The 22,215-nt window shown below is 35.5% G+C and overlaps 2 protein-coding genes across 9 annotated transcripts in view; one reads left to right on the plus strand and one right to left on the minus strand.

Moving 5' to 3' along the window:
• RYR3 (ryanodine receptor 3) overlaps window positions 1-6,602 on the plus strand; it is a 193,441-nt gene extending 186,839 nt beyond the window's left edge. For all 8 annotated transcript variants that reach the window (XM_039705015.1, XM_039705018.1, XM_039705016.1 and 5 more), the window contains 6 exons: window positions 409-543; window positions 2,521-2,677; window positions 3,736-3,800; window positions 3,904-4,004; window positions 5,585-5,636; window positions 6,448-6,602. In XM_039705015.1, the coding sequence (XP_039560949.1) occupies window positions 409-543; window positions 2,521-2,677; window positions 3,736-3,800; window positions 3,904-4,004; window positions 5,585-5,636; window positions 6,448-6,543 (606 nt within the window). In that variant the 3' untranslated portion in view covers window positions 6,544-6,602. The remainder of the gene's footprint in view (window positions 1-408; window positions 544-2,520; window positions 2,678-3,735; window positions 3,801-3,903; window positions 4,005-5,584; window positions 5,637-6,447) is intronic.
• Window positions 6,603-7,452: 850 nt separating this feature from the next.
• AVEN (apoptosis and caspase activation inhibitor) overlaps window positions 7,453-22,215 on the minus strand; it is an 86,279-nt gene continuing 71,516 nt past the window's right edge. The window contains exons 3-6 of the mRNA XM_039705025.1: window positions 13,868-13,938; window positions 10,392-10,487; window positions 8,512-8,872; window positions 7,453-7,893 (exon numbers count right to left, since the gene is read on the minus strand). Of these exons, the coding sequence (XP_039560959.1) occupies window positions 7,775-7,893; window positions 8,512-8,872; window positions 10,392-10,487; window positions 13,868-13,938 (647 nt within the window). The 3' untranslated portion in view covers window positions 7,453-7,774. The remainder of the gene's footprint in view (window positions 7,894-8,511; window positions 8,873-10,391; window positions 10,488-13,867; window positions 13,939-22,215) is intronic.

Consider the following 22,215-nt stretch of genomic DNA (forward strand, 5'->3'; position numbering starts at 1 on the left):
TTATTTCCTTACAGGCAGGACCTGGAAATTACTCTTATCTAATGAATTTTCTCTCCATTTTAGCAATGGCTTTACTAAACAGCTTTGGAAGAGAAAATACACTATGATAAGTCTTTATAGGTCCTAATAAGTCCCAGCTGAAATTGTCAAATTATCTAAAGGGTTTTATTTTTATTATTTAATATTTATCGTATATCCAGTGTTTCAAGTTACTATAATTAAACTTTTAAACAAATGAGTGTAAAAAATTGCTTTGGTGATACACACACAGCTGCTGTCTTTAGTTTCCTTATTGGGAAAGATACAATATGACTAATTTTCAATATTTAAGGCAATGCACCAAGCTGGCATGTGTCTTGTGACAAAATGATATTGCAACCTATTTTCATGTCACGTCTCCATATGCAGCTTGTGCTTACTGTGGGACTCCTGGCTGTAGTAGTGTACCTTTACACTGTGGTGGCTTTCAACTTCTTCCGCAAATTCTACAACAAAAGTGAAGATGAAGATGAACCAGACATGAAGTGTGACGACATGATGACGGTAACTAAAACATCACCATGTGTCTCAAATATCATCCTGAATTTTCCAAAGGGTACTTTAGACAGAATGATGAGTAAGGAGGGATGTGTTTGTGTTAAATCCATTGAGTTCTTTTTCTTGATACATGTCGCTTTGGAAATACAAATAGTCTTGACATTACTTCAGCATTCTCCACTGGTCTAAATGCAACAGCAAATAGATGATACATAGTAAGGTATTCTGAATTTTTCTCCTAAATACTGTGGTTTATGATGTGCCACAGTGCTTTTACAGCTGAGGATGGCAAACGCTCAAAGTAAAAAGGAATTTCTTGACAAACTGGTCAGAGCTTCAAAAGGCAGCTGTGTTGTCACAACAAAGAAACCCCATTTGTTCCCCATGTTTGCAAGTGTGCAAGCTCTTCCTGTCCTTATTTAGGTTATATGAATTATGTGATATTATTAGCCCTAGTTCTAAAAGCCTGCTCCAAAATTACAATTAGTAATTTAGTCATGAAGAAAGAAGTCAAGGGTTGGAAAGCAGAAATTACAACTTATTATGATTATCTGAATATACCAATTTATAATCTGATTTCTACCCATTGCCACTGAATGCCATTTCTGTCAAAATAGCACGTACTCTACAGATATATATTAATGTATGAAGAGTATTTGATTTTCCTACTGTATACAGAAAACACAAATTCAGGTATTAAAAATGTAATATTCTGAGTTCGGGGCCAGCCAATATCTCCCAAGGAACAGAAACTCTCTACCCTGCGTTTTACACCAGAGACAGAATAAAATACCTCAGAAGTGTATCATTAACTTCACAAAATGATCCTCGCTATTCTTGAACTTTCTTTTAAACATTGAGTGCAGGTTAGACAAGCAAATTACAGAAATTGTGAAACCCGTCCAAATGTTTTGAGCTGAATACTATGGTTTGGTCATAAATAGGTATAGGAATAGTTAGAATAATAAAACTATACTACATTTTAAACCACTCTATCAAGTGAGGTAAATCAATTCTGAGCTACATTTTTAAGTATTATTAATCTAGTACTAGCATCTTGTGCCATCAGTAAAATTGCATTATAGAAATGGATGTATAGTTCTGTTTAGTGTTTGCTAATGCCTGGTTTTATACTCATTATTTAACACCCTGATATCTAATGTGACTCCAGAAAACTGGCTGTGGTTAGATTGATATTGGTTTTAACCCATACTGTGTAGCTGGAGGTGGTTTACAAGATTCTGTAGCAAATCATACAGGAACATCAGTAGTTTATCACTAGCAGATTCCATTCCAAAATACTTACAGAGCTTCAATATAGAGATTATTAAAGATATTTTGATTAAGATTTATGTCTTCAAAAATAAGACAATACTTTTGTAAAGTGATTTCTTCTGCATTGAACTGAACACAGGTTGTTTTACAGATCCCAACTAATTTACAATATAATAAATCAGACATCTAGTATTGCAAAATTAATTTATCTAGAAACCTACAAACAGCTAGATCCACTTGTGAACATCCCGCTATTTATTTTACGGCAATATTTTCTACATTTCTAAACTTCACTGCAAATCTTTAAAAGATGCCTTCCTCTTACTCAGAGCAAGATAGAACCTTAGAAATCAATATAAGGAATAGAAGATAGTTAAATACAGTAACAAATACAAGAAAAATAACCCCAAAATGATCTCAGTCTCAAAGTAAGACCCAGTGAGTGAGGGGCAGGTAACAGCTGATGCTGACTCCCTCTCTTAGTAAGTACACCTGAAGGTGGAATAACATTAGTTGAGACAGTGGCAGATTTTTGGTGCAGTGTGTTTGATACGTGAGGAATGATATTATGTGTTCTTGTTACTATTTGTTTGTTGCTTAAATTGTCAAAAGAATTACCAGAGCAGAATAAATTTTTTAAAAAAGAGAAAAAATCCAAAAGAAGAGTTCATGGTAAATGTATCTGTAATTTTCCTCACTCTTTTTTAGTGTTACCTGTTCCACATGTATGTGGGTGTAAGAGCAGGTGGTGGCATTGGAGATGAAATTGAGGATCCTGCTGGAGACCCTTATGAAATGTACCGAATTGTCTTTGACATCACATTTTTCTTCTTTGTCATTGTTATCCTACTGGCCATTATTCAAGGTACTATCACTTACCTTAGTAGAAATTGTTCAAAAATAATGCACCATTGAAAAGCATATTTATGTTTAAGGTAAATTTAGCAGTTTTGCTGTAAAGACTTATTCCTGATTTTATAAAATCATTAATTCAGAAAGCAATAGTTTTATATTAATTCATACATAAGATGCCTTTTCCCAAGTACTACACGAAGTCAAAGCACAAGGAATGTGGGTTACAACTTACAAGGGTTGCAGTCTTTATGAACACTTTTGCAATTATCCAGCAATGATGAACCTTGTGCAGGATCACTGTTCTCCTACACTAAGCACTGAAACTTGGGAGAGCCTTGCTGAAGACACTCTTCTCACTTTTAGCCTGGAATCACCACAGCTGACTGGGAGACTTTCCAGTTGGAAAGGGTAAATGTCACGGAGGAAGTCACTATGGCCACATAGCCATTTCCTCCTTTCTTTAGAGGCAGATTTGCAGTTTTAATTGGTTTGCAGTCGTGGTTTACAGCACACAAGACCCCTCTTTGGTGATGGGCAGTATTCAACACTCATTGCATAAACTCTTCTAAGGCTGTTAAGAAAAAAACGCACTGGCAACCTGGTGGCAAAGAAAATAATGTAGCACGTCAAAACTGAGAAAAAGTTACAAATGTCACAGTCTCCAAAATGATGCAGTTCTTTTCTTAAAACATTAAAAGTGGAGGAGTAATGCTTCAAATGCAAAGCAAACTCACTAACTGTCCAAGGTGGGCTGTGGGAGCAGAGCTGTCTATGTTGAGAAAGACTTGGGATATAAGAGTTTAATGAAAAGGAGAGTGAAAATTAATTTCATTTATGGGAACCAAAGAGATGAGTTTGTGTAAGGTTAAATGAACTATTAATTAATAATATTATTAATATATTAATAAATAATATTTATTAATAATGAAGCATAAAAAAGTTTTTCCACTCCCAAGATTGTGCCTGTATGTATAAGTACACTAAATTCTAGACACTGGAGGACTGACATTACTTGCAATATGAATATTGCTGAGTACTGAAGTGTTGCTGCTTTTCTATTTGAAACAGGTCTGATTATTGATGCTTTTGGTGAATTAAGAGACCAGCAAGAACAAGTGAGGGAAGACATGGAGGTAGGAAGCATGTTAAATTTTTAATTGCTCTTGTTCACCTAGATTGTCACCAATCAGTGGTTTCGAGTTAAAATTTATCTGTAACCACAACTTTTGCTTTCAGACCAAATGCTTTATTTGTGGAATCGGCAATGACTACTTTGACACAACTCCACACGGCTTTGAAACACATACTTTGCAAGAACATAACTTGGCAAACTATCTGTAAGTACATTTTACAATTGGAATTATGATAAAGAGACCTTTCAGATGTGTGTCATTTAGGTGCACACATTGCTGAAAATCCCAAGACAGAATTCTAGAAAACTGAGGAGTATTTCCTTTCCTTTAGGGTCTCCCCTCCTCTATTCCACACTGATGGTTACCTTTGGTTACCAGCACTTACCTGGTGGTAAGCGCTCACCTTACACATGAGGTACCTTAGTAGTATGAGACCAGAAGGCAAATCAACTACTTATTCTCCTTGGAGGAAAGCCAGATATGGGGAAGGATAGCAGACAGTTTAATAAGTTGTCTTAGATTGGAAGTTTTGGTTGTGACTTCTGGTGGCTTGGTAATGCTGATGAGACTGTAGAAAACTGGCTTCAATTTAAAAAAAAAGAAATCCCAAACCAAACCAAAGCAAATAAAGGCACTTGTAGAAATTTCTTCAAAGATAAGCTCCAAAAAATAATTAACTCCATTCCTATAGTTCTTTAGTGGCAGTGGAGCATTTTGAAACCTGGAAGCACTCAGGAGCTGTACATGTTTAGACTACACCAAACTCCCGAGAGAGTGCTCTTCCACTTTCATTAGTAAATGGGGATATTAGTATTTGATTAGTAAGAGAATATTAAAAAAGTTATTCTTGTTGCATTAGTTATTCATACAACAAAGGTAATTAATTATACAAGCATGGCACCAGTAGAATGAAAGGAGAAGCTGGTGAAATCTTATAGCAGTCTGGCTTTGAAACACTGCATCTGAACTTTTTTAAATTAAAAAAAAAATCAATTGCTTAATGTGATTCAAATTTCTATTAATATCCATAGTTTTACTACTCTACAACGTCCAAGCTTTTCTTACTGTATTGAATGGTTTAGTTGCTACATGGGAACCTCTAATTCACCGTAAATTAAAAATGGCTATTGCCTTCATAATAGAATATATAGTGAACAACCTTTTTACCCAGGTTACCCTTTAATTAGATAACTGGTGAAATCAGTATACGTTCCTTCCTTCACAATGAAAGCACATAGCCTCATTCCAAATTCACTGCACCGAAACTGACCAACCATGACTAGTATTACCTCTAAACAGACCACAGCTGATGCTGTACAGTCTTCCTAAGTAGTTGAAGCTCTCAACATTTGACTGAGCTCAGGCATTGGGGAAGGATAGGCTCAGCCTATGAGCTGTATAGCAGCAGTGCTCAGAACTCCTGGTGCAGCTCAGTATTTACCACACTTCTCACGCAGTAGCCATAGTAACCTCTTCCAAGGTGACATGTTGGAGCATATGTGCTCAGAACTTGGCATATGTCTAATTCAGGTATTGCTCCTCACACTGAAATGAAAGAAATGCTAAACTGCATTTTTCTACTTCTACAGATTTTTTTAATCTGCTAGCAGTTTCACAGGAGACATGCTTCAGGACAGAATTTTCTCCCTTAAATTAAGCACTTTAGATGCCTAGTAGTGTCATTGCTTTGCTGGTTGACATTGTCTTCCTCACATACCCCTGACTAGAAAAGGTCGGGGGGAGATGTTTCCTCCATTAATACCCACTTCATGTGCTTGTTTCAGGTTCTTCTTAATGTATCTAATTAACAAGGATGAAACTGAGCATACTGGCCAGGTGAGTAGAAAATAAAATTTAAGAAAAACCATTAAGCTTATCTTTCAACATTTTTATCTTATCAAGCCTTGTAGCTGTGTACCAGCAGGTGGAACTGATGTACCACGGAGAAGTGTGGATGATGCCACTCTCCCCAAGAGGCTACTGCAGCAAAAGAAAAGAAGGGTTAAAACAAAAGGGGGGCGGGAGGGGGAATGCTGCACTGTGCTATTTCACCCAGCAGTGAACTCTCTCAGAAGTCAGTTAGCAGTAATCTTACTGCCATCTTATCTCTGAAAAGAAAATCTTAAATGCAGCAGGTGTAATTTATTCCCAAAAGGCTTAAGCAGTTAAGCTACTATATTGATAGTCAAAATCTACATATATGTAGATAGACAGGTATTTGGGTGACCATATATTAGCACTGTTAGGCCCTAAAGGTAAATAAAGAAGCAAATAACTAGAACTTAATTATATCTTCTCACTAATAAGAAGCTCTTAGGCAAATGCTACAGATGTACCTTTGTTTTCCATACAAAGCAGAACACATTTGCTTACATACAAATTTGTCAACAGGTTTGCTCTGATATAAATAGATTGATTAATTTATACTTTGATATTTTACTAATTGAGCTTACATTTCAGTAGTACTGAATTAAGAGAAGTATAAAATTCTTATAAACATTATTGAGTTACAATATTTTGAGTTCCAGTGTCTATAAATTCTACTCCATGGCATCAGGCACAGTATGTGGTTATTGTTAAAAGTTTAAGTACAGCACTAACTAACTGCACAGTTACTGGTAAAATAAATACTCTTTCTCATTTTCAGGAATCATTTGTGTGGAAGATGTACCAAGAAAGATGTTGGGATTTTTTCCCGGCAGGGGACTGCTTCCGAAAACAGTATGAGGATCAACTTAGCTAATATCACAAAAGAAATGATTTATTCATGAACTGCTAAGATCCAGCATACAAAAAAAAAAATCTTTTCAAGGCATAATTTCACAGCTTGTATTTGCTTTAAATGTCTTCAAAATTCAAGACACACATAAAATTTGACACTATTTCAGAGGCTTTTTGTACCTACCACATATGAAACAGGTCTTTTGTTGGAATTTTAATTAGCAAAAACTATGCCAGATGAACTTAAGCCTTCCAGTTCAGACATGGCCTGAAATTATAACAACTTTTTAACCACATCATTACCCTGGTGTTTGGCAGTACAGTTGAAAGGGCTAAAAGGCATCTAAATTGCACATCTGACATTGAAGAACTTGAACATCAGAGACCGTACCTCAGAAAAAATAGCAAAATTAACTGCTGTCCAGTTTTTCCCCACATAATTTGCTAGTGAATGTATTAAGATACAGTTTGAAAAGCTTTAAGCAGTTAAAAAGAAATCATTTTCAAACACTTTGTCAACCTTGAAACATTAAAGTGCCTTAAAACCTCTGTAGACATAGCTATGCAAACTTTTTGTTAGTGTTCTAGGTGAACAGACCCATTAACTGTATTGCTTTTCTGTCTTTCTGTATCAAATTGCACTTAAAAGTTTGTTTATATACTACCTTCAATAACAGCTTATTAGATGATGCTGTTAAAAGACATACACTGTATCAAAATGAACACAATTTAAATCTTAGGCCAAAATAAAACAATGCTCTACGGTCACCTGCAAGTAGAAGTTGCTAGGATTATGCTTTTTTTTTTTTCCTTCTAATAAAAAGTGCCCACTGCAATAAAGTATTATAAACCAAATATAACTGTTGCTGTCATCTTTTCCATTTTTCTACAACATGGAGTTTTTTGACAATGGTAACTAAAAACACATATATTCATTGTTCATCCACAGCTTTATTTTAAGGACTACATAGAGCAAGTACAAGCTGAAATAACTGTTCTACTTCTGCACTGTAGCCTGCTTCTTTAGCAAAGAAAACTCTACCTTCACAAATTTTAGACCTTTCTAGTAATATCATTAGTCTTCAACAATTTTCAATCTTATCCAAATTCATTTTTGTTGCACAAAATTTTAAGTGCCAGCAAAGAAAAACAGGCATTTAGCATACAGAAAAAAGAAATAACAAGGAGATAAAGATTCAAGTTTCTACATAATGTTTGCTATATTCAATTATTCATATTAGGAAATTTGAGCTTCAGGCAATCATGCTGTCCAGCCAATCTTCAAGCTCCTCTTCAGTAACATCTTTAGACGTACTTTGCTGCTGCTGTGATGATGTACTCTTCTCTTCAGGCATATCTACTTTTAAAGGCTCTAGAGAAGCAAAAACAAGAAGACTGAAAATCTGGAAACTAATCCATACTACCTCTGTCCTGCATCATTTTGCTTTCAACACACAACTGACTGTACTTAAACACAATCTCTCCTTCTTGAAGAACAGCAAGTCATATTCCAAAAACAGTTTCCATGCTAAACTTCATTTTGTACAATCAATGCTAGTAAAGTTTGAAAGTCGTATTTAGGAGAATCCATCAGAAATAGCTGTCAATTCTTCTGTACACTATTAGTGAACTAAAGGTCGATGAAGTTACATGAATACTTTAGCTTCCCTGAAATAAAATCTTCTAGTAGTACACTTTTTTTTTAATTTAAATTTTTGCTAATTTAAATTTTTAAATAAGCCCAATGCTGTTTTGCAGAAGAATTTCACTTAATGTTTAAAGTAAACTGACAATGGTGAAACTTCAGGTTAGTGAGGAGTTAAAACTGAAAATGAACAAATGGGCCAGAACACAGCCCCAGATAATCTCTGTCACACTGCATTTCACTTATGATAGCAGTACTGTTGACTGGCTAATCAAAAATTCAAAAACATCACCAAAACAGAGAGCAATGGAAATTAAATAAGGTCATGCTGGGGAGAAAACTTACCATTTTCCTTACAATCCGTTTTCAAATCATTCTCAGTTGATATGCTGCAGGATAATGTACCTGACATAGGTCTATTTTCTGTACTAATGGGAGCCTCTAGATTCAGGAGAAGATCTAGTTCTTCATCCAAATGGTCAGTGTCTTGATTTGATAGTGGATGGACTCTTTGAAGTAATTCTCTTGCATTTGCCTGAGAGCCATTTTTACTCCCAGGTTCTGATGAAGCAACAGAATTACCAACAGGATGGGAGACCAACCCAGTTTCACTTTGAGCCAGAGACTGTCGGAACAGCTGCTCTCTCTTCTTCCCATCTTCAAACATTTTAGACTTCATCTGTGGGATCTCTAGAGGTGTTGATGCCTGTGGAGTACAAGAAAGACTTGAATCCTTATAATGACTTATTATTACTATTCTGTCTAATTTGGATTATAATTCATACTGGCTATATCTGATCACTTAAGAAGGTACAGGAAATTTGAGCAGAATCGAATTCAGAAGTAAAAGTAAACTAAAGTTATCTTGATACTTTTGCAAAAGCAAATGCAAAATATAAACTCCTTTTATCCCTTATTACAGAATATGAGATTGTATGCTAACACGGGCACTGACAGAATCATAGAATTGTTTGGTTTGGAAGGGACCTTAAAGATTACCTGTTCTAAGCTGCCTGGGCAGGGAACTTTCCACTAATCCAGATTTCTCAAAGCCTTGTCCAACCTGGCATTGAACACTTCCAGGGATAGGTAGTCCATAGCTTCTCTAGGAAAGCTGTTCCAGTGCCTCACCACTCTTACAGTCAAGAACTTCTTGAACTCTAATCTAAACTAACTCTCCTTCAGCTTAAAGCTATTTCCTTTGTCCTATCTATACACACCCATGTGAAAAGTCCCTCTCCAGCTCTGCTCTGTAGGTACTGGAAGGTGCTTAAGTTCTCTCTGGCACTTTCTGTTTTCCAGCCTGAAGAGCCTCAACTCTCAGTCTGTCTTCATAGGAGAGGTGCTCCAGCTCTCTGATCAACTCTGTGGCCTTCCTCCACACTTACTCCAACAGGTCCATGTCTTTCTTGTGCTGGGGACCCCAGAGCTGGATGCAGCTCTCCAGGTAGGATCTCACAAGGGCAGAGCAGACAGTGACAATCACCCCTCCCAACCTGCTGGTCAGGTTTCCTTTGAAACATGGTGCATGCTGAGTCATGTTGAGCTTTTCATTCACAAACACCCCCAAAGTCCTTCTCCCTACGGCTAGTCTTCATCCTTCTGTAAGGGCCATACTTCTGCTTGCTTGGACAAATGGAGCTTTTTAAGAATTTTATATTTAAGTCTCACTGGATCTTCCTCCCTTACATTAGTATTTTCTTTTTCACAGCTTGAAGGAACACTTTACTAATATTGTTGCTATCCTGCCACTGGTGAATAAATTACACTTTCTTCACCTGTACAATTGACAGTTTTACCTATAAGGATTGATTCATGAAGAAAAGCACATTTGTTCCATATTAGTTATGTAGAAGATTAAATCACAATTAATATACTTAGCAGGAAGAATGTAAAAGCACTTAAAAGTTTGCACCAAAATTTTGTAACAGCTGCTAACAAGAGAAGCAAACACAAAAACAGTGCAATAATTCCATGTCAAATACTCTGATACTTGATCTCAAATCTAATATGCTGCACATCCAGACATTTGGTTTAAGGCAAATAGACACAAAAAATGTGTCAACAGAGGGGTATCCTGCATTACATGCCACTTGACACACCCATCTAAATGAAAGCATTTACTTATATAATAAATTCTACTTCTGTTTGAAGACTAATCATTCTTGTACACATTATTTCTTCTAAAAATATTTGCATTTTCTTGTGAAATTTCACAGCATTACCTGCACAAGGTCAGCAGCTATATTCAGCCTCAGATGTAGAGGCAACTCCTGCAGGGCCTGGACCAAAGACTGGCAGTCAACAGAAAGTGCAGAGAACTGAAACACAATTCAACATATAGTACACTTGTGATAAAAACCCACAACAACCGAACACAAAAACATCCACCAAAAAACCCCTCATAAATTATTACATTGTCCTGTCACATACATTCAAAAAATCGAATAAAATACACAAATTATTAGTTTAAAATACACTTTTATGAAGCAGCTTGGCTAAATAAAAACACCTAAAATGCATATAATCACTTAAGGTTAAAAAACAAGGTATAAATAGAATGCTCCTTAGACAATACCTTGAAATCCAAAGCAGGAAATAGTTCAGGAAGTTGACAATGGCATAAGAAGCTTTTCCAACTGAAACATCTTTTGAATTGTGAAGCTTTCATGCAGTGTGAAATGCCATTATTTAATGAGTTGCCACTATTTCCCAAGCAATCATCCCATGCAGCTCAACAGAGGCCTTTTCATACTTCCCCATCTTTTCAAATGTTTTGATATTTCCAAAAGCAACAAAGTATATAGTTACAAACATTTCTAAAATGACACTCAAGAAAAATATGCTACTGCTGCTAAATGAGAACTTATTACTGTGACAGGTATTGAAGTTGCTGTTTCTCTTGACCCTTTTTTAAAAAACAAAATTACACAAAACGGAACAGCAATATTTGTAGTTTCTACAGAACAGACCAGATTTCAGCAGTTTTAAAACAGATTTCAGGCTCAGAGTACAACAGAACATTCTGAACACATTCGCCATGGATAAACTGGCAAAGATAAATCTGATATCCATCATGTATTTTAAAATCTGACAATGAAACGCTGAAGTTCAGTCTATGCTCTTAGCCTGTATTTTCACAGAAATAGAGAAGTTGCTTCCAAATCTCAGTTGAAGAGAGTCCTTCTCAATATGATGTAGACATTTAGAAGTCCAAACACTCAAAAATTAGGAGAGTTTTGTGACTCATAAGAGATTTGTCAAAGAAATTCATACTGCTTCCAAAAGCCAGTCAACACCTTTTAAACAGGCTTTTAACACCTAAGCAAGAATGAATATCAAAGACATAGTGTGTTCTGACAGTACATTTGCAAAATTAAAATAAATTTTAAAAGAAACAATGCAGCAGATTTAACAGTTTCTTGTATCCAAATACAGGTTCTGGTGTCCAGTAATAAGAATAAAAGGACTAAAAATATATCTGATACAAGAATTTTTCTTCTGTACTGAGAACTTCATTTTACAATGGATTAGTAATCACCATAAAAGATAATTGGTGAAAGTAACCTCACAAAGTCTTCAGCAAATAATTTTTGTTGCCCAGCAATGAGCTAGATGTTCAGAAAATACAGTTATTTTGACAGATATTAAGGATCAAATGTAGCTTCTGCACAGTTGCAAAAGACAAGGCAATTGTATGAATCTTGTAACACAAAAAATTCTAAAAAGTATAATTGAATAACAAATATTTAAGTGCATTTTGGAAGAGCTATGTATACTTGAAAAATATTAACATGAATGAACATTGCAAATGAAGGTAAAAAAGTGGAGATAGGGAAGAGGAGGAAATGTTGAGGATAAAGGAAAAGGGGAATTTTGAGAAATAATAGAAGAAGAAATTTGATATCTAAGTAGAGACGTCTCTAAAAGTGGTGTTCTAATAAAAAGCAAAGGGATAAAAGCAGTACTTAATAGATTATGAACACTTCATGGCACATAGCATTATTTGCTCAAAAAGTGTAGAGGCATACTTCGTTGCTGAAATTGCCATTTTTAATTGAAAAATCCAAATTACTAATAACTATGCTTTTTCAATTGCAGACCATGATATGAATGAGACTATGAGTTTTATTACATTTTATCAATATGCTGTGGAGCAAATGCAAACCTACTTTTTGTGAAAATGAAAGACAGTATTCTTAATAAATTTAAATTCTGTTATTGTTGACATCACTCTAACATTTCCATTCCACATTTGAAACTGATGCTTTGCCATTGCTTTCTACAAAAGACAGAGAATGAGAAATATCTAATAATTCTGCAACTAGTTCTATGTCTTTTCTGCTTTATTCTGTTTCCTCATAACCAATTTACTTCAGTTTAAAATTCTTAATCCTTTACATAACGTGTAGACAGGCAAAGAACTAGAAAAAAACAGGTGAGTTAAGAGGCAAAGGCCAGGAATTTGGCAAATGGTATCTAGGATGAAAATTAGACTTGGATCTGCCTTTCAGGGAAAAGAAAGATGGGTCATAAAAAAATGAGATACCAGGCTGAAGATCAGAGACAATGTGAAAAATTAGATAATGCTGTGAAACCATCTGGGACAGGATTCTGGATTAAAATAAGAAATCAAAGGAAGGGTAATGGTGACAACATGTAGCTTCAGTCTGCTCACAATGGCTTTAGCCATTCAGGAATTAATTACTGTGTTCTAATCACCTAAATGCTATAATGAAAATCCTCTGAGGAAACTATGAAGAAATTAGTACTTGGGATATTGACACCATCCTGCACACTAGGAACAGAAGAACCAATGAGAAAAACCAGTTGCTGAAAGCCTGTGTTCCACTAAAGAAACAGGGGGTGGTTTAGACAAATGCTGCATTTGGGTTTAGTTCCTCACTTTAATTTGACTTTGCAGCTCTAAACTACCTTTAAATGCCACTTCCCAGGGAATAATTATTGTAATATTTTAGAAAATAAGTAGCACATTTTTAAAATTTGAATATATGTGGATGTTACAAGAGACACTCAAGCAGAGTTTCACAATAATTTTAAGAAAAGCCTGGAAGACAAAAGCATATATTTTGCAAATGTTTAGGTGACTTGGATGAGGAAGACAGCTGCAGAGATTGAGACACTTTAAGTATCCTGAGAGAGAAACAGGAGACTTCTACTGCTATGCTTCTTTTTATTGAAGCATAAAGAATTCATACACAAAAAATCTAGTTGGTATCCTAATTATTTAGGGCATGACGTTTCAACCAGAGGATATGAACTGCTAATCTGAAGGAACTAGAACGCTTTACAGTCCAATACATGAATACACTCCTACAGGTTTTGTTATAGTCATTCTATTAAACACTTTTCTCTTGAATACAGCTGAAAAAGGAAGGCTGAATTCCTATGTCAGTAAAGCAAAGAGACAGTCTGATTTCTCTTCACTGGAGGGCTTTCTTGTTCTTTCCTCCCAACATAACTTAAAAACCGAGCCTGAGGCTTTGATTAGTCTTCACTAGAAAAAAAAAGTACAGGGCCCAAGGACAAGATCCTCCAGCATTAGAGAGAAGTTGATAAAAATATACAGAATAAAGAGTCCTATTACTGTATTAACAATTTGTTGCTGAAGGCACAACTGCCCAGATATTCTGTCCCAGGTGATTATCTATATAAATCATTTGAATGATAATTCTGTTACCTGCTTATGGCATATACTTTCTTTATCCCATTCTTTCTCGTCAGCAAATCGAAACTGTGTAAAGGAATCTCCTAAGGAAAAGAAATAAAAATATATTTATTTTTAAAAATCATAAAAATGTTTTCTTTGAAGTTCCTAACCCCAAAGAGGTAAATTTAAGAAATAAATATTAATGCTGCTTGTATTCACAATATTAAACTTATTTGTGCCAAACTTCTACAGGACTTTTAATCACTTATTGCAAAACAGCACTAAAAAAGGGCAACAAATACAAAACTGAATGATGAGGTGTTAAGTGCCATGCCAACATGCAAGATTTTCATTTAAAGGTCCAATGTGGACAACACAGTAGGAATACACACATTATTCACAGAGTGAATTTCTTATCAACAGCTTTGAAAGCTCTGTAGATAGACTCTCACCAACATGGAAATTTTTCTAAAACTGGATTATACAAGCTAAATAAAGACTTCCTGTTGTCTGGTAGCTATATTCTCTCTCTTCCTACTACTCCATCCTCCAGCATATCATCAGAAAAAAGGCACTGAACCCCAAGTTCCAATCCATATGCAAAAAGGATTGAATTAAAAGAAACCCTTAAATAGGATTAATTAAGTTAAATACATAATTACAGAATCTTCTAACCTACCACATTCCTTCAAGCCAGTAGAAACTTTTTGTTACTATAAGGGAGAGTGGATTATCCTTTTGCCTAAAATGCAATATTTTTATTGCAGCCCCATGCTGTGTTACAAAAGACAGACCTACAAATTTATTTACTGAAAAAAACCACACAAGAACTCCAGTAACTCAAAAGAATAAATAAGGTCTGTGACAGAGGAAACATGAAAGATTAAGGTTGCAAAATGATGGCCAAAGGTACAGAGTAAGAGAAAGCTAAGATATTTCTTCTTAGACTGCAATTTAAGGATAAATAACTTTTAGGAGTTCTATTAGGAAAAAAAAAAAAAGCCATGCAGAATTATTATATGAAGGAGATGAAATTTGATCCTGAGAATTAGAGAGCTACTATGTTGGTCAAAGGTCTGGAGAGTCTCTCTTTTGGCAAAAGGTTGAGTGAGCTGGGCCTGTTCAATCTCAAGAAGAGATGACTGAAAGGGGATCTCATCACTGTATGTAGGTATCTGAAGGGAGGGTGTGAAAATGCTCTCCTTGGTGGTGCCAATCAATAGGACAAGAGGCAATGGGTAGAAACTGATGCACAGGAAGTTACACCAAAACATGAGGAAAAGCTTCTTTCCTGTGAGCACTGGAACCGGTTGTCCAGGGAGATTGTTGGAGTCTCCCTCCCTAGTGATATTCAAGAACCATCAGAACACAAACCTGTGCCACGTGCTCTGGGATGACCCTGCTTGAGTAGGGAGGTTGGGCCAGATGATCCACTGTGGTTCCTTCCAACCTGACCCAATCTGTGGTCATCTGTAAGTAACTGTGATTTATTTCAGCAGTTGGCTGAGAGGCAACAGTTCTCTCTAAAAGAGAATGAATGCCCTAGAGGAAGTTTTCAATGGCTTTACCAACAATTGATCATCTAGCTTTCATTTGGCTCTTGACATCCTAAATGCCATTCATAACTTTGATGATTCCTGAATCATGCCCTTAATCCTGCAGACAAAATCAGAACATATAATCTTCCTTCCCCAAAATGGCTTCTTTTACATTATCTGCCTGTCCCAAAATGTAGGAGAGAGCAATCTTCGACCAGTTTTACTCAATAGTGCCAGCATCAGCTGGCTTTTGTTTCACAAAAAAAAGGAATAAGCAGAAAAGTGGCATTGCAATTGGAATTGGCCTATTTCTCTGCCAAATAATGTGAAATGAGAGATCTAATCATCCTTCAGGTGGAATTTAAAACTTTTTGGCCGTGAATATTAATTTATTTTTTTTTATATCTAAAGTGCACTTCCAGTTTATTGCATTTCATGTATGGTGATTGGGTATGCAAATATAGTCATATGCTAGTAACACTGAGTACCTGGCACATCCACCATCATCATTTTCAGAACCATTACAGCAAGAAAGTGACCTTCTCAGCTGAATATTTGTATAAATATTTATGGCCATTACCATGTCCAGCTTGAATATGTATTTCTTTGTTTTCAATTGCTTTATCTAACATGGCTCAGCAGTGTTGTGCTGATACATAACCTTGCCTGATCAGCTATGTTTTTGGTTTACATTCAGCATCTCCAGAGATTACTATTTTGAAAACAGCCACTATCAAACAGTACAATTGCCAATAATTAAAAATAAGCACAGAAATTAAGACTTAGATATCTAATAAGGTGGCTAATTTTACATATGTTCAGTTCATACAATAAAAACACCAGGTTTCATGCTTTTTCTAGGGATGCTCAGCAGTGTGGAAAAATAAGACCCTATATCTTTATGTATCTATCTGCACATGCAAACACTTAACTTGAGCACTCACAGCTGTCTCGCTACTGACAAAGGCACCTCCCCCTTCATTGCACAAGAGGAAGTAAAAGCCCCTGTTTCAAAATATCTGGAGTACTGTTAATACATAATAACTAATTCTGAAAACCAAAGAAATAAAAATATTAGTCTCCTGATTTTAAAATGGGTACGAAAATGTGCAAATTAATGTTTTAAAAGCTCTATTTAGTTACATTTGCAAAGAAGTTCTACCAAAATCAAAATGGTCCTCCAAGTGTTCCTACTACTAGAACATATGTATTGATACTTTCTTCCAATATTCCCAAGACTGCTCACACTGCATCAAGGAGGAAATAGGTTTCTCTACTCTTATAAAAGAGTAAAATTAAACTAAAGGATTGGTTAAATGCTTTCAGTATCTGAGAATGATCAAATGTAAACTAGCTAAATCAAACTATTTCATCTAGAAAATCCACTGGGGTCAAGAGCTGGTTTATGACTGTCCACACTTACAAGGTTGGTAGTCATGGATACTCAGTTTGATATTGTATTGAGGAATTAAAGAGCATGACTTACTTACACTGTAGTTTAATTAGACTCTTTAAGTAAGCTAACAAAGCATGCCTTTCAAATGGAAAAGCATAACTACAATTCACTGTAGCATATTTAATGCAAATTATGTCAATGAGAATGTTAGTCTAACCAATTATCTTTTCACAAGTTCCTTTACCCTGAAAATAACCTCCTTTTATTCCATGAATAGTAATTCAAACCACTTGCAGTAACTCTTGAGCTAGTTTCAACATAAAAAATGCTTTTCTTGAGAATAATTTTTATCTTACCTACAAGTACCATTTGGCCTTCAAATACAGAGTAGCTGAAAATAATGTATTCAAGCAAACCTTACACATGGTCTTTGGTAACAGTCACGACAAGCAAATATTAAACAATACTGTTTATTTTTTAAAATGTGAAATTGTTATGAAAATGGCAGAACTAAACCAACCATGCTTTCCTACCACTCAAATACACCATAAAGCCAAACCAATTTATTTAAATAAAAGGTATCTTTCAGTTTTTCATTATCCCAATTAGCTTTTCCTACAAATACTCTTTGAATAGCAGAATCAAAACACATCCTACCTGTAATCTATAATAAATATTTTCTCATTTGTGAAATTTAAAGTCTAAAAATAGAAAAAATGGAAGAAAATCAGTTTTCAGCAGGAAAAAAATCTATTAGTGGAATGGTTTTGTTAATTTAAAACTTCTCTCAATCCATAAAACATTACTGAAGACAGAAGAAAAATAATCTGTAGTCTTAGAGATGAAATTGGAGGATGAGAATAGCAAGGAATTAACATGATCCTTCTAAGATTGCCATGGCTGTAAAGAAGTGCTGCAAGTGCAAATATTATACTCTAAATCCACTTTTTAATCATAATATCTCTTTTAGCCCCCCTTTGGATACTGAAAGGTGCTATGAGGTTTCCCCAGAGTCTTCTCTTCCTCAGACTGAAATGCCCCAACTCTTTCAGCTTATCTTCATAGAATACTGAGAGCAAGGATATTTGTAGGCTGCACTGCAAACTATACAGGATATTTGTAACCAGATTAAAAAAGAGCAATACTCTATATTATTTCCCTGGCATAACTATGCAACACTACTAGTCACATTTTAAAATAAAAACATGTTACCAAACATCAGGATTATCTGACCAAGGCTAAATTATGTCTTCAAAATTTAAAATTTGTCACAGAGAAAGGAGTGAGAAGGAAGGATCTTTTGAAATCAATGCTGGTTCTGGAACAGAATGTCTGTTCAGGAAGAACAGAACTAATTTAACACGTAAAGGAACTGCAGCCTATTGAAATCAAAGACAGACACAAATTTTTTCAAATGAGAAGCAGGGTGAAGCCAACAAATACCAAAATACACAATGATTCAAAAAGAAAAAATTCCAAAACTACACACACTAAAACAAAACAAAACAAAAAAAAAAACCAACCAAAAAAAAAAAACCAACCCAGAAAACAAATCTTCCTATTAAAAACTAAAGCAGAGGCTAACAAGAGTCAGGAAACCCAAACAAATAAAATTATACCACAAGAGGTTCAGAAAAACAAACAGTAGTACACTTGTTCCTTTATGAATGCCAGGTGACTAAGAAATACGACAGAAAGAACAGGAATGCCTTTAAGCCTTTAAAGCTTTAAAGAACTAAATGACAGCTCAAGGATACTGGGAACAGTGAAAGAGAAACTGCAGAAGACAATGCAATACCAGCCAAATGTGCTGGATGGAAAAAGTAGAAACTATCAGAAATGTAATGGCTATGCAGATAAATACAGTATTTTGGGGAAGAGTCAATATGAGATGTGAAGTTCTGCTGTGTGATCTAAGACAATTTCTTGAAAGAAGCAAAATATCATGTACATAAGCAGGATCTAATTCATATAATTTACATGCACTTCCAAAAGCTCTCACTGACATCCCACTCCCTTTCTCACCCAAGACTTCAGAGCAGCAAAATAAGAGGAGGCTTTGTATGAATAAATAATTACCTTAAAGTAGGAAGAAAAAATCCAAATTGTCAATTTTCACAATAAAATAAACAACCTGTGTGATTCTCTGGGGTTCTAGCTGTTTAATTCTTCCCACTTCAACAGAAGAGAAGAAAAGAGGGGAAAATGAAGCCACAGAATTTGCTGATGATACCATGTTAGTGCAAATGAAGGCAGGCGGTAAAGAATGACATAAGAACTCCATAAGATTGAGAAAGTAGATTTTAAAGTGGCAAATGAAGCCCAATACTGAAAATGCAACAGGCAGTAATTGTCAAAGAAAGCTTAGAGCTAACCAACACCCTTCCACATTAAAATCAGTGCTACACAGTGTGCAAAGCAGCAAACTCTGTGTAATTCTTAAAAAGGCAGGAGTGAACAACACACAGAACATCGTTACACTGCTATCACACATTACCTCAAATACTGTGCAGAGTCTTGGTTTCCCAAGCCCAGTCTCAAAAAATGTAACATTAGAATAGGCATAGAACAGATTCTGGATCAGAAGCAATTTAGTGCCTTAAGCCAAAGGAGAGGAACCAAAGGAACATGAAAGAGATCTAAAACCAGGAAAGGCATAAAAAGGGCAGATGGGGACCAACTGCTTATTGTCTCTTCTCACCCAGAAGCAGCAAATGAACCCATCAGGTAACAAATGCAAAACAGATAAAATGTGGCAAATCTTCATAACTTGAAGCTGGCTTGTGGGACTCCACGCCACGAAAGAGTGCAGACAGCACAACATGCAAGAGGATACAGGATAACTATTTCTAAACACAAAGATTGCACATCTGGCTCAGATGTGTCCCTCAGACATAAACGATTGCAGGTCAAGAAAGTATGTGGGAAAGTAGCTTATAATACAGTACATTCAGGTACCTTAGCTCAGGTGTCTCCAGATGGACCTTGGGTCTGCTTCAGTAGAGCCAACCCTAAAAGCAAATAGCTAGGGTGATTTATCTTTAGAGGTCTACTTGTCTCTTAATTGGCTATCTTTCTGAAAAAAAAAAAAAAAAAAAAAAGCAAATAGCTAGGGTGATTTATCTTTAGAGCTCTACTTGTCTCTTAATTGGCTTTCCGAAAAAAAAAAAAAAAAAAAAAAAGGAGGAAAAGTAGGCAATTCACAAATTTATTTTTAGTCTGTAGCTGCACTCTTTCAAGCCAATGCAAATTTCCTCTTTCAATTTTTCTCACATTTCCTTAGATTTATCACTATTTTTCAAATGTAATTTTTTATTAATTATGTCATTAATATAGCTTTTGGAATGCTGCAAAAATACAAAATATTAAACTAAAACACACTGAACAAAAACATATATTTAAAATTTCTCTCAACTACAGTAGCCTGCATAAGCACCAATCCCATCTCCTCCAGTATTCACTTTTTTTTACTGAATAAATAATAAAATTATATTTAAGGTTAAAGTTACTGATTTCCCCATAGGTAAGCTTAAACTTTTCATTAAGTTCAAGCTAGTCACCTTAAATATTTACATTTTTCCTGATGCTTTATGACATTTTCTAGTGTCATTTTTTTCAGGCCACTAATTTATAACATACTTAGTGATTTTTAAATGTCACTGCAGCTAACTTGCAATATTAGACAAAGTAGATAAATCCACAGGGCATACTGTTTTTTTGAGCAGTATCATTCAAGAAGGCTGAGAAAAAAAAGAAAAAGAGTGCTGCATAACTTAATAATTAAAATGAAGCTTAGTTACTGCACAAATACAAAAGATCAATGAAATTTGTGATTCTTCCTAGGAATAGGGACAGAAACTCCTCTGGGTAAAAGGGAGAGAACTCATATCTTTTGATAAGACTAGACCCAACAGAGGAAAAAGCAGCTTAACAGAAGAGTTTGTGATCCACACAGACTGACAGCTTAAGGGAACTAATGATCTGGCCCTTTGGGAAGACACTGCCTTCTCCAACACCATATAAGCAACTAATGTCAGTCCAGCACAGGTCCATATCAGGAAGCAAAGCTGAAATTCAACACTGGAAGAAGAGAAGAAATGGCAAGGTTCCCACCCACAAAGAAAGATTTGCATAACGTCAAACTGCAGAACTCAAAAGAGGAATGAATCCATTTGCATTTGCTGGCACAAGGTGCTCTTATATTCTGGCTTGTGAGAAGAGACATTATGAAAAGAATCCAAGAGGAACAACATTCAATCAGAATGAAAGACAGTCATCCCAAAAGATCCCTGGTTTGCCCTGCCTATTTACAGGAACCACTGTGTGGCAGCCACAGAGAATGGGCACTGAAGGATGAGAAGAACAGAGAGTGATGCACTCCTATGCATTCTAGTAAGCAAAATTACTGCCTTGAGACCTTGGGGCAGACAGTACCTCTAAGCTCACACAACCACTTTAAAAGCAAAATGAGAGCTTGGATGAACAGTTTAGTTTTATACTGAAGTGAGGTTAAAGCTGAAACAGCACCCTTCATTGATACTTTAGACTGTACAGCTTGTAAATAATTCATCATCCTATCCTGCTACGGTTTGATATTTTGAGTAGCTAAAAAATCTATCCCATAATAGGCAGCAAAATTTCTACCCTTCATTAGGGAGGTTTTAATTTTTTCTAAAGTACACATGAAGACCAGTTTTTGCAGTGTTTCCAAATCCAAAGTTTAAGTAAAATACATGTTTCAAAAACACAACAAAACTACTACTGTTGTCTAGATACCTCATGTCATGCTACATATAAGAAAGAATAACTGCATGTCAGTAGCTTTTGCTGAGTTGCAGACTGGCACTCACTGGCCTAGTTCTTTCCCTTATCCTATTTTTAAAAAGTTCTGACACAATTATTCTTCATCAGGGTTATTGTTCATTATACCTCCTGTGTGAACAGTCCCCACAAACACATTGCTGTATCATATCCAGGAGGTGAGAACACCACTGGACCAGATTTATACTTGTGCTTTTCCATCTAAGAGAACTTCATATCTAATTGTCATGCAATTAGATATAAACTGCTCTTAGGTAGCTAAGATTAGTTGCATTGCATAAATTTACACTAGGATTACTACCGTTTTCTGTAAGCAGGCTGTCAGAATATTTGGTCTGAAAACTTTGAAATTCATTATACACCTTACTTGTCCAGAAAAGGCAGGAACATATAAAATAAGTCCCCTTTATTCCACATTCTACCTCCACCCACAAAAAAATCAATTTTTAGAACAAGAATGCCCAAACTCCCATGACAGTAATCTTAGAGAAAACAAATTAACAAACTTAATAAATACTTTATTTTAACCAGCTTGCTAGTTTTTAATTGCAATAATAACCACAAATTGACGGAATCAGAGGAAAAAAATAGTCTCATATTGGAAGTCCTTACATGCCACACAA

This window comes from Passer montanus, unplaced genomic scaffold (assembly GCF_014805655.1).
Source record: "Passer montanus isolate IOZ18808 unplaced genomic scaffold, ASM1480565v1 scaffold18, whole genome shotgun sequence".
Taxonomy (NCBI): domain Eukaryota; kingdom Metazoa; phylum Chordata; class Aves; order Passeriformes; family Passeridae; genus Passer; species Passer montanus.